Source organism: Apium graveolens, chromosome 2, assembly GCF_009905375.1.
Source record: "Apium graveolens cultivar Ventura chromosome 2, ASM990537v1, whole genome shotgun sequence".
NCBI classification, from domain to species: Eukaryota; Viridiplantae; Streptophyta; class Magnoliopsida; order Apiales; family Apiaceae; genus Apium; species Apium graveolens.
The window spans coordinates 117,205,646-117,223,076 of NC_133648.1; the positions used below are offsets into that span (position 1 = coordinate 117,205,646).

General features: G+C 39.8%; 2 protein-coding genes across 2 annotated transcripts; both read right to left on the reverse strand.

Moving 5' to 3' along the window:
* Window positions 1-2,405: 2,405 nt before the first annotated feature.
* LOC141692533 (uncharacterized) lies at window positions 2,406-8,374 on the reverse strand. The gene is made up of 7 exons (XM_074497406.1): window positions 7,972-8,374; window positions 7,818-7,873; window positions 7,517-7,633; window positions 7,184-7,426; window positions 7,020-7,124; window positions 2,894-3,067; window positions 2,406-2,513 (listed from the first exon to the last, which is right to left on the reverse strand). Exons 1-7 carry the CDS (start codon window positions 8,372-8,374, stop codon window positions 2,406-2,408), a joined length of 1,206 nt encoding a protein of 401 aa, XP_074353507.1.
* A 1,499-nt stretch (window positions 8,375-9,873) lies between these two features.
* LOC141692551 (uncharacterized) lies at window positions 9,874-10,638 on the reverse strand. Its single transcript, XM_074497426.1, has one exon. The coding sequence runs from the start codon at window positions 10,636-10,638 to the stop codon at window positions 9,874-9,876; it is 765 nt and encodes a 254-aa protein (XP_074353527.1).
* Between the last annotated feature and the right edge of the window lie 6,793 nt (window positions 10,639-17,431).

Sequence of the window (17,431 nt, forward strand, 5' to 3'; positions counted from 1 at the left end):
TTTCCTGGATGATACTGAATATTAGCATCATGATCATTAAGAAGTTCAAGCCACGTTCGCTGCCTCATATTAAGCTCCTTTTGAGTAAAAATGTATTTGAGATTCATGTGATCAGTGAAGATGTCACAAGTCTCTCTATACGAATAATGCCTCCAAATCTTCAAAGCAAAGACCACTGCTGCTAACTCCAAGTCATGGGTAGGATAGTTTACCTCATAGGGTTTGATCCGTCTAGAGGTGTAAGAAATCACCTTCACATGCTGTATAAGGACACACCCCAATCCTTTCTTAGAAACATCACTATAAACCTGAAAACCTCTACTCCCTGATGAAAACACAAGTATTGGAGCAGACACCAACCTCTTCTTCAACTCTTGAAAGCTCTTCTCACGATCATCATTCCACTCAAACTTAGTGTCCTTCCTCATGAGCTGAGTCAATGGCAAAGCAATGGAAGAGAAACCTTCCATAAAGAGCCTATAATAACCTGCTAAACCCAAGAAACTCTTCACCTCTGTGGCATTTCTAGGTCTTGGCCCATTAGTCATAGCCTTGACTTTCGCAGGATCCAATTCAATGCCTCTACCAGATACAATATGCCCCAAGAATGCCACCTCCTCCGACCAGAATTCACACTTGGAAAATTTCGCAAACAACTTCTTCTCCCTTAAAATTTCAAGTAAGGTACGTAAATGTTCCTCATGCACCTCTCTGCTCCTAGAGTATATCAATATATCATCGATGAAGACTACCAAAATTTATCCAGATAATCATGAAAGGCCTGATTCATCAAATCCATAAATACCGCTTGTACATTCGTCAACCCAAAGGACATCACGAGAAACTCATAATGACCATAACGAGTATGAAATGCAGTGTTCGGAATATTCTCTTCTCTTACTCGTAACTGATGGTAACCAGATCTCAAATCTATCTTAGAAAAGTACTTCGCCCCTTGTAACTGATCAAACGTCATCAATGCATGGCAAAGGATACCTATTTCTGACAATCACCTTATTCAACTCCCTATAGTCAATGCACAATCTCATGGAACCATCATTCTTCTTTACAAACAACACAGGAGCGCTCCAGAGAGACACACTTGGCCTGATAAATCTCCTATCCAATAACTCTTGCAACTGCTCCTTCAATTCCTGTAACTCAAGTGGTGTCATCCGGTAAGGTGCCTTAGAAATTGGCTCGACACCTGGTACAAGTTCGATAGTAAACTCCACCTCTCTATGTGGTGGCAAACCTGGTAGCTCATCGGGGAACACATCTTCATACTCCCTCACAACTGGATAATCCTCGATGCGAGGTTCGTCCTTTGATGTACCCTTCACGAAAGTAAGGTAGCCATCACAACCCTTGGATAAAAGTTTCTCGCCTTTAGAGCATAAATTAATTTAACCTCCCCTTCCGGCTGAGACCCTTGATATACAAATTCTCGTTTATCTGCATCCCTAAAGATCACCCTCTTTCCTTGACAATCAATTGTGGCACGATGTTCACTCAACCAATCCATGCCCAAGATAATATCAAAGTCATGCATCTCCATCGGAAGCAAGTTAACCTTATAATTTCTATCTCCAACAATAATCGGACACTCTTTATATACATCAGATATAATAACAGAATTCCCCATCGGGGTAGCAATAGACATATGAAGATATAATAATGTAGGTGCAATGCCAAGATGACGAACAAATGATAAAGACACAACAGAATGGGTCGAACCAGTATCAAATAACACATAAAGCATCACGTCTACCAACAAGAAGTGTTTTTGAAACAGTACTTGAATTAGATACGGCCTGATTTGCTGTCAATGCAAACACTCTGGCTGTAGGATTCTGCTGACTGCCACTGCCACTACCACCGCCAGCTCCTCCTCCACCAGTGTTGCGTGACACTGTACAATCCTTTGCCCTATGGGACATGCTAACACACAAGAAACACGCGCAAGTCTGTCTGTAACAAGCTCTACCTGGATGATGTCCACCACATGTAGCACAAGGAGCCACTGGAATCATATTGGGGTTTCCCCCATACACTAAGTTACGGCTCTGCCCATATTGACGATTCCGCCACTGCCTAGGCTGCTACTGTCACTGAAACTACTGATTTTGATTATGACCAACATACTAATTCCGACCATGAAATGACTGACCACCCCCGTTCTGACTCTATTCGTGCCACTGTCCCTGCTGACCACTGTGACCTCCATACCACTGTCTACCATGTGCAAAACCCTGATCATCCATAGTCCTCTTACTACCGATGTTAGACCTGGAAGTCCTAAAATCTATGCGCTCCTTCTCAACATCCTCTGCTGCATCAGCCACCTCTTCCATATTATCAAATTTAAAAGAAATTATGGAACCCCTCAAATAAGACTTCAACCCTCATTTAAATTTATCAGCCTGCTGTGCAGTAGTCCCTGCAACTGTCCCAGCAAATCCAGCCAACCTTATAAACCTCGCCATATAATCAGTAATGCTCTCATCATGGTGCTGCACAATAGAATGACATCCCTCAAATAAGCCTCCCTATCAGCATTAGAGAAGTACTGCTCATAAAACACCTCCTTGAATCCCTGCCATTCCAAAGCCTCTGCATACTGCTCCCCTATAGTAGCTTTCACTCCTCTCCACCACCTCTGAGCATCCCCTTCCAACTTATACACAGCTAACCTGACCTTCTGAATCTCATCACAACCCAGTGCATCAAAAATCTTCTCGAGATGAACAATCCAATTTTCAGCATCAATAGGAGTCGGTGCTGAACTAAAGGAGTCTGATTTCTGCTTCACAAACCTCTCCAACCATACAAATGGTTCCAAATGATGGCCCTAACCATTCTGATTCTGATTACCATTTCCATTTTGATTTACTTGTCCTTTCTGATTTCCCTCGCCATTCTGATTTCCTTGTCCATTTTTATTTCCCTCGCCATTCTGATTTTCTTGGTTTGCCAAGGCCTGCTGTACAGCCTGAGCCACTTCTTGCCCTATCATCTCAATAAGCTGAGCGGGGTCAATGTGAAAATGATCACGTCTAGGAGGCATCTATAATATAAGATAACGAACGAATGAAGATTACGAGAATAAATATGAGGAATCAGTTACAAACAAATTTTGAAAAGATGAAGCGGAATGAAATGATAAAGAGTAGAATGAAACGAAATTAAATAGAACACCCTTCCTATCGTCTACCCAAACTCACAGGTTAACCTAAGTAGGTTTTCTACAAGAAAGAACCTAAGCTCTGATGCCATCTCTATAACACCCCTTTCTTAAAATAGAAGGGTGATATTACTTAAAATCCAAAAACCTGCAAACAGAGCGCTAACATATTTCCTAAATAAAAATTAAACAGTCTAAAGATCTCCAAAGTAATAAATTAAATCTCTGAACATTTCAAACCAATAATATAAATTCCAAAATCTCTAATAAATAATTAAGTCTACATAATAATAGAAGTCTGAAATTCTAAGAACGAAATAAAGGGAAACTCTCCATCACACAGTCCCAGACCCCCTAAGCACCTGCCGGAAAAAGAATACGACATGAGCCAAATGCGCAGTACAGATTTGGAGTACAGTTTATAAATCAAGAGATCAGAAGTAAATAATCATGCAATTTATAATAAAACAACAAATTTAAAAATAAGTAAGGCTGAAGCAACGAGTGCTTAACATATTTCATACCGAGATCAGAACAGATACAAATACACACATCATAGGGTACCTAATTTGTGCAACATAATGGATAAAATGTACGGCATATACGACGTCACCATAATCAAATCATAAATCAAACTCTGAGTGCACCCACGTATCCTGAACAAATATCAAATACGCAAAAGTTTTTCATAAGAGCTAACAGAAGGATACGCTGTGACCTATCACACTGTCACGGAAGTGTCATGTCACTGGTGCCGCAATGACATGGCTGTAGTACCCCTACAGCTGATTAACTCGGTATACCCTATATCGCTATAAGGGTCAAATAAAAATATTCACGCGAAATTTTAAAATCACCTAAGACAAATATTTCAGATTTCCAAAACATATTGTGTCATAAATATTTTTTAAAAACCTCATAAACAGATATCTAATATTTTCAAAATTAATTTTTAAAATAATTTTCAGAAATTAAAACGGTCAAAGCAAATATTAACGGAATGTACAAAGAGTAGAACGAAATGAATCAAATAAATATAATGGACAAGCGGAGTAGCGCTAAATAAAAGGGGACAAAATTCGTAACTTGAAAATGCAAACTCTAACACTAATGGAATCCACAACCACAACACAAAATTCCTGGCCCACGATCTAAATACAAAATTTTAATTTATTATTTTATGTATTTTATATAGTAATTTATTAATTAATCATTATTACTTGTAAATTATTTACATAGTTTTTAACCCAATTAGGACACAACTACTCATTATTACGACCACAGGTTTAATGCTTGCTAATTAAACATGTTGATCAAATAAGTCTGAATGTACATACTAATCTAGAGGTTGGTGATCTTGCTAATAAAATACTAAAAATAATAATAATAAACATGACTATGCATACGAAAGTCATGTCCTTGCATAAGTCAAACAAAAGTAAAGTAATAAACAAATATTTAAGTAAATAACTTCTCAGTTTGGCTAAACATATACATCTCACGGACACAAATTTATACTTTAATATATAACAAGCTTACATAGTTTAACCACTTAAAATACATTTATAATTTAATATATTATAATACAAGTAATCGAACATTTCATAAATCACATAATTACAAGTCATTCATATAAAGACTAAACAAAGATTATATCTAATTACAAACTAAATTAATTTATCAATATATTTAACACACGACATCAACAGTTATACAGGATAAATTACAGAGGTCTCTAAACTGATACACCCAAAAGACTTAAACAAATCATGTACATATCTAAGTAATCTTGAAACCTTAAAACAAGAATTCATATTCCAACACTTAATAACAACACTTAATAACAGAGACAGTGATTATATTAATAAAATAATGAGCCAATCCAAAATTAAACACATAGAATATAAAATAATAGAATGCACAAGAACCTATTGTCATGTATGCACATAATATAATAATAATAAAACCTAAATCATGATTTGACTTAACACATACACACTCCCTATTTCATAGATCTCATAAAACACCACTATAACATGACTTAAATAATTATACAACACTGTAGGAGTAGTACTTGCTCTCCATGATATTGTATAAAACAAAAGAGCGCTTAAAAAATTATAGTTTCAACCAACGTCCCAGTTTCTTTTTTTACTTTTCTTTCCACCTTGCTTTTCTCCTCTCTCGCCGCAAGCCTTGCTCTAGGGTTTTACTCTTTTTTTACTAGCTTATTGTGTTATATATATATATAGCACAAAACATCCTCTAAATATTAAAATTAGAATTTTAATAATTAAGTGCACATCATTATCACTCCTTTACCTTTTCTAATTTAATCAATATATTTAATAACTTATTCTTATTCAAAATCTAATTCAAAACTTCTTATTATTATTGTTATTATGACTATTATTTTATTATTATTATTATTATTATTATTATTATTATTTTCTATTTTCTTAATAATATTAAATAAATAACGAGATAATTTGAGTAAATATATAGAAGAGTAACTAGTAAAATAATTTTAGCGTTTAATAATTTAGTTGTACATACATATTTCTGTAACATGTTTAAAATAAATTTTTTTAGATAAACTATATTTAAAGATGGAAAATAAAATATGAATAGGTTGAATAATGAAACTTTATAATTTTATGACTATAAATATATATACAATTTTGTCACTTTTATTAGAAAATCCAATTAATAATTATATACAAAAAATTTAAAAAACATTCTACAAAATAACTGATAAATAAGTTCTAGTCAGGAGTCTTTTCTTTATTCATGTAACATCTACTCTATTGATATTGGATTGAGTGAGATATAGTTAAAGGCCGAATTAAGTCTGCCGAAGATCAAGCCCCACAATCCGTATTCATATTTATCGTTATGGAATCAGGTACACTTCCGTATTACAATTATTATGTAATCTTGATAATATCGCATAAGATAATCCTAATTATATATTTAGATCTAATGAGTGCTATCCGAGTTAATCTTATATTGAATTATTAGGGTTGATCATAATTCACATTATTGTTATCGGAAAATTAAAATTCATGTAATATATGTTCCAACTTTTTTTTCCGACAGAACCTTAAGTTCAGTACTTGGTTTTAGGAGTGTGTACATGCATTTTTTTAGCGTAGGTAACCCGCAGCCGCTACTATTTGGGTGCGCACTGGTAAAATCTACGGGCTCACGCAATAGCCTACAAATCACGTGAACCAAGGTAAATCGTATTTAAGCGACATGTTCTGACTCAGGAGGCATAATAATAAATTTTTCGCTCGTGAAATTCGAACCTGTGACCAAGATATCCTTCCTTTTACCCTTGCGGGCGAGTATGCACATTTATTTGTATAGATAGTTCACGACTTCACGGTAATTAAAACAAAACTACAATTAAAACAAAACTACCACATCTTGTTATCTTGTTCTGATGTATCGTTATAGCAAATGAAGTGCATAATTTAAGATATATGCAACCACCATATGTGATTGTGATTTAAGTGCACGTTAGAAAATATTAAAATAAGTAACTTATTACTTAAACCGAATAAGGGATTTATAAGTAATAAGTTGATAAATATTTAAAAGTTATACAAATGTTTGCCTAACATGTCCTAAGTTTTTTTTTCTTGTGCTGGTAGCGTATAAACGATTTTTTTTGACAAACAAGAAGATTTTATTAATTGGCCTCAACCATAATAACAGTCTCAACACCAATTAGAAATAGAGCTCCTATCAAAAACCCGATCCGAAAATGAATATGACAATCTAGCTAACTTGTGAGCGGAAATAACACGGAAATTGTGTTTAATTCGACCAAACTACGCCGGCATTCCTCAATAACACGTCCAAACGGAGACACCTTAAGGACTTTGCTACGAATTGCCTGAACAACCACCAGGCTGTCCGACTCAATCACCACCTGCACCATTTTCTTTGTTTAATCCAGCTCAGTGCTTCCTTGATAGGAAAGGCTTCAACCAATTCTGCCGAAAACAAACCACCCAACTGAATTGTACAAGCCAAAATTAATTCTCCTTTATCATCCCTAGCTATCATACCTATCCCCGAAGCATGAAACTCAGTAAATGTAGCTCCGTCGACTGTGATCTTGATTATGTCCATCTGTGGTTTTGCCCAAAATACAGCACCATCTCCCTGAACTAGGTTAGGGTAAGAAATGCCGGTATAACCTCTGTGAGCTAATCTCCATTGTACAAGATACTGTTTTGCCGATGCTATGACCACATTAGTTTAAGTGTATTTGTTGTTTCACACCAAATCATTCCTCGCCTTCCATATCGCCCAACTAACCGAAGCAATCTCAACTCGTCTTTCATTGTTACAATATATGAGCACCTTTTCCCACCACTGGGTGAGATCCTCACTTACCGCACAGTTTACTTCCGGAAGAACTCGTTGCCAACATTGCTGAGCTCCGGACATAAAACCAGAACATGAATAATTGTCTCCTCGTATAGATTACATCTCGGGCATATGCAGTTGATAAGAACATTTCATTGAGCAAGCATATACCTCGTTGGTAGGCAATTAGATAAGGACCTCCACACAAAGTTTAATACTTTCGGAGGAGCTTTAAGTTTCCAAATCTTACCCCAGAAGCTTGAATTGTCCTGCTGTCTCCCACGATTTTTTTGAGCCTGCAAAAGCCTATAAGAATTTTTCACTGAATAATGACCTGATGCTTCTTTGCTCTAGTACGGAACATCTTGATCCCCTACTTGACCTATTCGGGAAGCTGCGAATACAGCTCTGGTCTCTTTCATTTAACAAGTCAGCTAAAATATCTTCATCCCATCCACTTTGATATGTAGTCATAATTGAAGCAACTTTTGTATTATCGAGACTCCTGGAATTCGATGTAATAAATGGGTTATGATCATCAAGTAGCCAAGGTTGACCCAAGATGTTTATAAAATCCCCAGAACCCACCTTCCATCTCATCCCAGACTTAATCAAGTCTTTAGCTTCCAATATACTCCTCCAAACAAAGCTAGGATTATTGCCAGCTTCAGCCTCCAGAAACGTACCTTTGGGAAAATATCGAGCCTTATAAAGCCTACTCACCAAACTGTTTGGATTTGATACGAATCTCCATCCTTGCTTACCCAACATGGCGATGTTGAAGTCTCTGAAATCCCGGAAACCCATGCCTCCTGTTGCTTTGTGACGAGACAAACGCTCCCAACTCATCCAATGGATACCTCGCTTTTCACTTGAACTTGAATTTCACCAAAATTTAGATATAGATCTTTCCAGGTCTCTCGTAATATCCAGTGGAAAAATGAATACACTCATAGCATAGGTGGGTAAGGACTGAACCACCGATTTCACTAAGACTTCTTTCCCGAGATCAATTTCCCATCCCAACTTAAAATGCACTTTTTCACCTTATCTTTCAGAAACCCGAGTGTAGAAACTTTACTCCTGCCCATCATATTTGGGAATCCCAAATATATACAGTCTTTATCCGTTTCTACCATTTGAAGAATCTGACATATCTGCTGCTTACAGTCCTGCCTTATGTTTGAGCTGAAGAAAATTGAGGATTTCAGCAAGTTCACTTTTTGACCTGAAGCCACCTCAAAAGTACGCAGAATTGTTAGAATCCGTCGTGCCTCTGTCTCATTAGCTCTATAATATAGATAAGAATCATCAGCAAAAAAACATGTGAGAAATCTTTGGCGCCTGACGACAAACCTTAACACGTTGAATCAAATTCTGGTTTTCATTTCTCCGAATCAGAGCAGAGAGAACTTCAGCACATAGAATAAATAAATATGGAGATAACAGATCCCCTTGACGGATGCCTCGAGTAGGATAGATTGGACCAAGCTCTCTTTTAGCATGAATGATATGATATGACACTGAGTTAACACACTTCATTATCAGAAATACCCACCATTCATGAAAACCCATTTACAAAAGAATTGCTACGAGATAGTTCCACTCTACTCTGTCATAGGCCTTGCTCATATCTACTTTTATAGCCATATAATCTTCTCTACCTCTTCTCTTACGCTTTAAATAATGCATAACTTCATAGGAGACCATTACATTGTCTGAAATAAGCCTCCCAGGTATAAAAGCACTTTGATTTTCTGACACAACCAACTCCAAAAGACACTTCATTCTATTTGCAATTACTTTTGTAATAATCTTTATAAGAACATTGCAAAAAGATATTTGTCTTAGATCGCTCATCAAAGATGGGGATTTTTTCTTCGGAATTAACACAATATTAGTATCATTTAGACCATTACCCAAAACACCCTCAGTAAAGAATTGGTGTACCATTGTTACAATGTCTCTTCCCACAATACTCCAATGCTTCTGAAAGAACGTTGGGGTCATACCATCTGGCCCCGGTGATTTGTCAGGCTGCATTTGGAACAGAGCCTCCTTGACTTCCTCCTCCGTGATTTGCTTCAGTAGAGTTTCGTTCTGAGCTTGAGTTATGGTTGAAGGAATGCAGTGCACTACTTCCTGCCACTCAGATTCTGTTGTGCTGAATAATCTTGAGAAAAACCCTTAATAAGCTCAGATATGCCGTTATCCTAATCTACCCATTGTCCTTCCCCATTCTGCAATCTATGTATTTGATTATTTCATTTTCGAGTACTAGCAAATGCATGAAAATATCGGCTATTCTAATCGCCGGCTTGAAGCCACAGTTGTTTTGCACGTTGACGCCAGAACACCTCCCACTGATTAAGAATTAAAGCCATTTTCTTACTTGCCTCATTATACCTCTTTAAACCCTCTGTATCCCTTTTGCCTCTATATCGCCTCAAATCTTCCTTTAAAGTCCTAATTCTACCACTGAAATTACTAGTCACTTCTTTTCCCCAAAGAGCCAATTTATCGCCACATAGCTGCACTTTTTGTTGGATGCTTAGTCCACTGTCACCTTCCCAATTATCCTTAACCAACTGAGCGCACATAGGGTCCAATAACCATGCGTTCTCGAAATAAAATTTGTAAGGAATATTCCATTTACATTCTTGTTGTGGAACGAAGAATATAGGACTATGATTCGAAGCTGCTCCCTCCAAATTATACAATTTTGCCACTGGGAAACATTGCATCCACAAACTCGATGTGAGAGCTCTATCTAGCCGGACCTCCATCCAATTTTCTGTACCAGCTCCCCATTCCCAAGTAAATTGATGCCCGGTAATGTTCCCATCAATAAGTCCTGCATCTTGAAGAGCCTCATTAAATCCATCTATGAGCCATCTTGGATATGGCAGACCTCCTACTTTGTCATTCACATACATGACATTATTTAGATCCCCCACAACACACCACGGGAGGTTTGAATCCCGTGCTAAGTGACGTAAAAGATCCCAAGTTTTAGTTCTATTAGCTCGATTAGGTTCTCCATAAATCCCAGTTAATCTCCATTGATGCATTCCATCCACATTAACCTCCACATCTATATGATTTTGAGAAAAAAACTCATCAACTTTGCATGATCATGCTCCTTCCACAATAGAGCTAAACCACCACTTCTTCTTATTGGCTCAATAATAACCAGACCTTCAAAACTGATGAGCCAATAATAATATTATTATTAGACTATAGTTTTAAGAGATGATCTTCTTTGCTTAATTAGCCAACCCCTTCAAATGGGATTGTTGTCTTTTATTTATACTAAGTCCCAAATGGGCTCAAACCTTACAATGTGGGCCTTCTTGGGCTTTACATAATGTATTGTAATTATTCTAACTATAATTCCTTTGGGCCGTCTTGTCCTGGTCCAACATTAGTCCCCCTCCTTGTTTTGCGCAATATCTTTCGTGCTTTTCACCCTTGCGTTTTGAATTCCGAGATTTTTGTCTTGATACCTGAATAAAGTTAGTGACCGGACAGGATAATAAAATGAAGGGAAAAATCAGTGAAAAAACGAACAAATGAAGCAAAAGAAAAATAAGAAATAACTGTTAATTCGAGATAGGAGTCAACTGTGTGTGCCCGAAAAAAGAAAGGAATTAAACGCAATGCTTTTTGTCTTGTTGTTGTTCTCTCGCCTTTCTTTTTCTTTTTCTCTTTTTTTTTTGAAGGTATATATCCGTTCATGTGTGTTTTTGAATTTGTTTTTCCAGGCTTTTTTTTTGCAGATTTCTGGGCTAACCTCTTCGACTTCCTCTCCAGGCATCTAAAAGGGGATTGCTGCGCGTCCTTGGCTTGCATTGTAAGTCGTTTACTCTCTCTCTCTCTACCTTCGTCGTCGTCGTCGCATAGTGCCACCAATCGGGACCCCGGGAAGCGACCGCTAGAGGAGGGTGACGAGGAGTCCGTTTTGAACTTGGATAATCTGGAGATCCCAGACCTAGGTCAGTGTGGATCTTTTGATTTCTTAGGGAGTGATGAGTTTTTGAAGGGGGTGCCTCCAGGTCCTATGCCCTCTCCACCCCTAAGTCCTCGTACCCTGGAACTTAGGAATAGAACGGTCGAGGAAAGTCTTCGGCTAGGTAGGATCGAATTTGAGAGCAAACCTAGTCTAAACTATCTTAGTTATTACATCACCGTCGATCCCCCTGCGAGTAAGTTGGAGAAGTACATCGACTTGTCTAATGGCTACCGGTATCGAGTGCCGACAGCAGATGAGAGGGTTTGGATGATGCCCGAGTTCGGGATGCATGGGGTTGCGATGATAATGTTTTAGTTTGGTCTTCGTTTGCCGATGCATCCGTTCTTCCTGACGATGTATGAGGCTATCGGTTGTGGTCTAGGGCAGCTGACACCGAATTCTGTTGCTCAGTTAAGTGGTTTTATGGCGCTGTGCTATGATAAGGGTCGATCACCGACTCTGAAATTATTTTTCTCTATTTATGGTGTGCGGTATTATGGTGGTCAAGTATATTTCGACTCCCGACATCGAAGGATGAAGATTGTTAGTGTTAGGTCATCGAACTCCGGTTATCACTCGCAATGGCTGTACGTTGGGGGTCCTGACTTGGAATTTGTAAAGCCTTGCGGGAAAGTTAGTCAGGGCACGATTGATTATTTAAATAACATGGAGAAGCACGATACTGCCTACCTCGATGAGTTTCATGGGTCAAGGACATGGTATACGCACTTAGATTTGAAGGACACTGGTTTTCTAGGGATGCACGATTGTAAGGGGGATGTATTACTTATTATTGCCCTTATTTTATTCATGTACTTAGTTTTTGTACTTGTCATTGTCGGCTCTTGCTTATTTTAATTTTCGTAAGTGCCTATATATAGGATGGCTGACTTGTTGTTTTGTTTGTTTCTTTGTAGTGGAAGGTGCTTCACTTAAAAAGGTTTTAGACGGTGGGATTCGAGGAGGAATGGACAAGGCAATGATGTTGTTGCTGCAGCGTGCTGCGAGGAAGCCTGCTGATGCGGCCAAGGCTGGACCGTCGGGGGTTCCTCATTCAGTTTCAATTGAGTTGCTTGATGACCAGGGAAATAAGGTAATTGAAGACAATGAGAGGGTTGTTTCAGATCTCGTCCGCGTGGAAGGTAACCCCCGAAAGCGGTTTCGGAGGGAGGATGATGAGGTAGTTGTTGGAGGACGGGGGGGCGGGGTCGAGGTTGTGAACAAAACTGTGGCTATTGCAGGGGAAAGGGTTTATGGAAAGACCGTCGACCCTCGATCGAAGAAAGAGGTGATGAGGGTCGAGATTCAGCCCACAGAGCGATGGACGGGGGGATCAACCATGCCCTTGAGAGCACTTAATCTCTTTAACTTACCTCAGGATTTGGTTGCTTATGATGGGAGGAAGCGTGAGGACCTTGTGGATCGATGTAAGAGCCGGGCTGGGCGGGTACGTGCATTCCCTTCTCTTTCTTTTTTATGTGCATGTTCCTTTGTTTTCATGTTCGGTCATAGTCGTTTATAGTCATAGTTGTCGACCCTGTTTTCATGTCCCCCCCTTTTTTTTGCAGTTTCTTTCCGATTTTATGCATATACTGGAGGATTACCAGGCTGATGCTGATGGTGAGGCTTGTTCCAAGCTCGAAGCTGAAGTTGCTGCCTTGAAGGGGGAAAAGAAGAAGATTGTGGTGGGTTTTGCGGAACTCGAGCATAGGGTGGCTGATTTGTCTAAGGCAAATTCCGCATTGTCGAAAAAGGTTGCTGAGATGGAGGCTGTTGAGCAGGTGTCGAGTGGGAGGATACGAGAACTCGAGGGTCGACTGCTCGAGGTGGAAAGGGATCTTGAAGAGGAAAGAAGCAAGCGCCAAGGCTTGGACCGACAGGTCGAAGGAATGGATGGCTCCTACAAGTTGATCGTGAAGGAAAATGAAGATTTGAAGAAAGAAGTAGAGAAAGCTGTTGAAGATATCGCTGGTGCTTTGGATGACGGTTATGGACGATGTCTCCGACGGATGGAAGAGGCTGGTATTGCCGTCGATGGTCATGCCTTTGATGACTATCTTCGTGACTTGGCATCGAAGGGTGATAACGCATGAAGGCAGGGTATACCCTGTGGTTTTTTGTAATCGGATTTGAATATTTTTATGTGTTTAAGAATTTTATTGATAACACCAGATGATGGATTTGTAGGAAGTTTAAGGTATGCGATCCATTGTTTAAGTTTATTTCCATGTTGTAAGCAGTTACATATTGGCTGGTTTTAACATCTATTTGTCTCGAGTTTGAAATATTAAGCCGTTTATCAAGTTCGTGGTCGAGTGTTTACATTATGAGAGAGATTTTATTGCCCAGACCGTCGACGTGAAGAGGCTGTATAAACATTTGCCTAGAAATGAATGATTTTCGAGTCTCCGATTATTTGAGTTATATATATATATTTTTAGTTAGTAAGGAGCGAAGAAAGTGAAAGTCTGTGCTTTTTCCAAATTAAAGGAATTTGTTCATCATAACCTAAACACCCCTCGGTGGGAGCCTCGTAACGACCCCCATTACATCGAGGGTTTGTCTTTGAAATGGCATTTACTGCCTCAAGATAACAAGTTACAACTGAGATTAAATTATTGATAGAAATTTTTGAGGTGAATTCTATTCCAGGCATTTTTGATGGGCTTCCCGTCGAGGTGAGCAAGCTCATAGGTCCCCGTACTTACAAGTCTCGAGATCCGATAAGGGCCTTCCCATGCTGGTTTGAATTTTCCTGAGACAGTGGGTTGTGATGCTGCGGAATCTCTTAAGACAAGGTCGTTGACCTTGAAGTCTTTGGGTTTGACTTTTTTGTTGAAGTACCTTGCAGTTTTTTATTGTTGGGCGATCATCCGCATTCGGGCTTCTTCCCTTGTTTCTTATAACAGATCATTGTGAAGGCGAAGTCCGACGAGAGATAGAGCAGGATCGAATACGTCGACCCGTGGTGAGGTGAGACTTATCTCGACATGTATGACGGCGTCGACTCCGTATGCAAGTCGGAAGGGAGTTTCGCCCGTCGCACTTCGGGGAGTCGTCCTATACGACCACAATACATTCGGGAGTTCGTCGACCCAACATCGGGGTATTTCTTCAATTCTTTTCTTCAGGCCTTGTAGGATGGTTCTATTTGTTACCTCTGCTAGTCCATTTGCTTGGGGGTATGCTACAGATGTTTTGATGTGCTAGACTTTTAATTCAAGCAGGGCCTCCTCAAATTGTTTTCCTACAAACTGAGTGCCATTATCAGAGACTAAGATTCTGGGGATCCCAAAGCGAAAGACAATGTATTCCATAAAGAATTCTATCATCTCTTTTTCTCGAATTTTAGCAAGGGGTTTTGCTTCGACCCATTTGGTTGCGTAATCCACAGCGACTACGATGTATTGGGACTGATTTTTGGATCTTGGAAAGGGACCCACAATATCTATTCCCCATTGGAAAAAGGGGCACGGGCTGAGAATAGAGTTTAGCTCAGTCGTGGGTCGACGGTTTACATTTCCATGCAGCTGACATGCTTGACATTTCTTGACGTAATCTTCACAATCTTTATGGATTGTAGGCCAGAACAGGCCTTGTCGGATAACTTTGAGGGCTAATGTTTTCCCTCCTAGGTGCTCACCACAGATTCCCGTATGTATTTCTACGATCGCTTGGAGGGCCTCTTCTGGAGACAAGCAACAGAGTAGAGGCTCAGAGAGGGCACGTCGATATAACTCAGAACCCACAACACAGTAGTTCCTGGCTTTGAACATGAGAGCGCGGGCTTCAGACTTATGCTCAGGCAACTTGTTGTCGATAATGTACTCAAGGAAGGGTTGGTGCCAATCGAGCCTAGCCTGGATTTGATTGACTAATACTTCGTCGATAGAGGGGGTCTCCAAAATGTCGACGTATGTTGGGCTGAGATTAGTGGGGAGGTTGGAAGAGGCTAGTTTGGCTAGAGAGTCGGCCCACTGGTTCTCCTCCCTGTCGACGTTTGACATTTTCCATGAAGGGAACTTGCTAAGAAGTTCTTGTGCTCTTGTTAAATATCGGGCCATCCTTTCATTATGCGTCTTAAATTCGCCACTTATCTGTTTATAAACCAACTGAGAATCCCCAAATATGTCAATGACCTCTGCTTTGAGATCGGATGCGAGCTTTAGCCCGCCAATGAGTGCCTCGTACTCGGCCACGTTGTTTGTGGCGGAGAACCCGAACTTGAGAGCCTGCTGAATTTTGAATCCTCCTGGGCTGATTAATATGACCCCTGCTCCTCCAGAGCTGGATGTCGAGGAACCATCAACAAACAGAAGCCACGGACGAGACTGATCCTCTTCAGGTTTGTGTGTCTTGGGTTGGAACTGGCATTTGGCGACGAAATCTGAGAGAACTTGGGCCTTGATCGCCGTTCGAGGTTTATACTCGATGTAGAACTGGCTTAACTCGATGGTCCAAGCTGCGAGCCTGCCTGTTATGTCGGGCTTGTGCAGGATTCTTTTCAGAGGAAGATTGGTCAGAACATGGATTTCTCTCGCTTGAAAATAATGGCGTAGCTTACGACTCATGACAACGAGAGCGTATACGAGTTTCTCGACTTGAGGGTATCTTATTTCCGCGTCTCGAAGTGAGTGACTGATGTAATATACAGGAATATCTTTTCCCTCATCGACACGGACTAATACTGTCGTGACGGTTTCATCGGAAGCTGAGAGATATACCCGTAGCGGCTCACCTGTTAAGGGTCGTGTTAAAACTGTAGGATTTGTCAAAAACATCTTTAACTCCGTGAAATTTTTTTCACAGTCTTCGTTCCATTCGAACTGCGATGATCTGGAAGCTTTTTTCATTATAGAGAAAAATGGGAGGCATCTCTTTGAAGATTGAGGAATGAACCTTCGATACGCGGCTATACACCCTGTGAGCTTTTGTAAGTCTTTAATGGATCTTGGTTTGCTCATTTCTAGAATAGCTTTTGTCTGAGCTGGATCGGCCTCGATGCCTTTCTGGGTAACCAGGAACCCCAAAAATTTACCTGCAGTAAGGCCGAATGAACACTTTGCCGGGTTTAGTCGCATGTTATTTGCCCTTGCGTTGGTGAACGTTTCTCGAAGGTCTGTCACGTGGTCGGAGGTAGCTTTTGACTTTTTGATCATATCATCGACGTATATTAGCATGTTTCTTCCTATCTGCGAGGAGAATATTTTATCCATTGTCTGCTGAAAAGTAGAGCCCGCATTGATTAACCCGAAGGACATTACTTTGTATCCAAAGACTCCCTTGTGAGTGATGAAAGCAGTTTATTGCCAGTCATGGGAATTCATTTTAATTTGATTATACCCCGAAAAGGCGTCCATAAAGGACAGGAGTTCATTTCCCGCTGTGGCGTCGATGAGTTGGTCGATATTGGGCAAAGGGTAAAAATCTTTAGGACACGCCCTATTCACATCTGAATAGTCAATGCACATTCTCCACTTCCCATTGTTTTTTTTAACCAGAACAACGTTCGATATCCATGTGGGGAATTGCACAGGCTCGATGAAGTCGGCGTCGAGGAGTCTGTCGACCTCTTGGTCGATGGCTGCTCTTTTCTCGGCCGAGAATATGCGTTGTTTCTGTCGCACAGGCCTGGTGTCCTTACTGATGTGCAGAGAATGTCGAGCAATGGTCTCTGGGATGCCAGGCATGTCCCTTGGGACCCAAGCAAAAATATCGGAGAATTCCCGGATGAGGTTCGTGATTTCTTTTTTGAGATCTGATGAGAGGTTTTTGCCAATTCTCGTTGTTTTATCAGGGTTTCCTTCAAATACTTCTATATCTTCTGTTTCCTCGAGAGGGGAGCATGAATT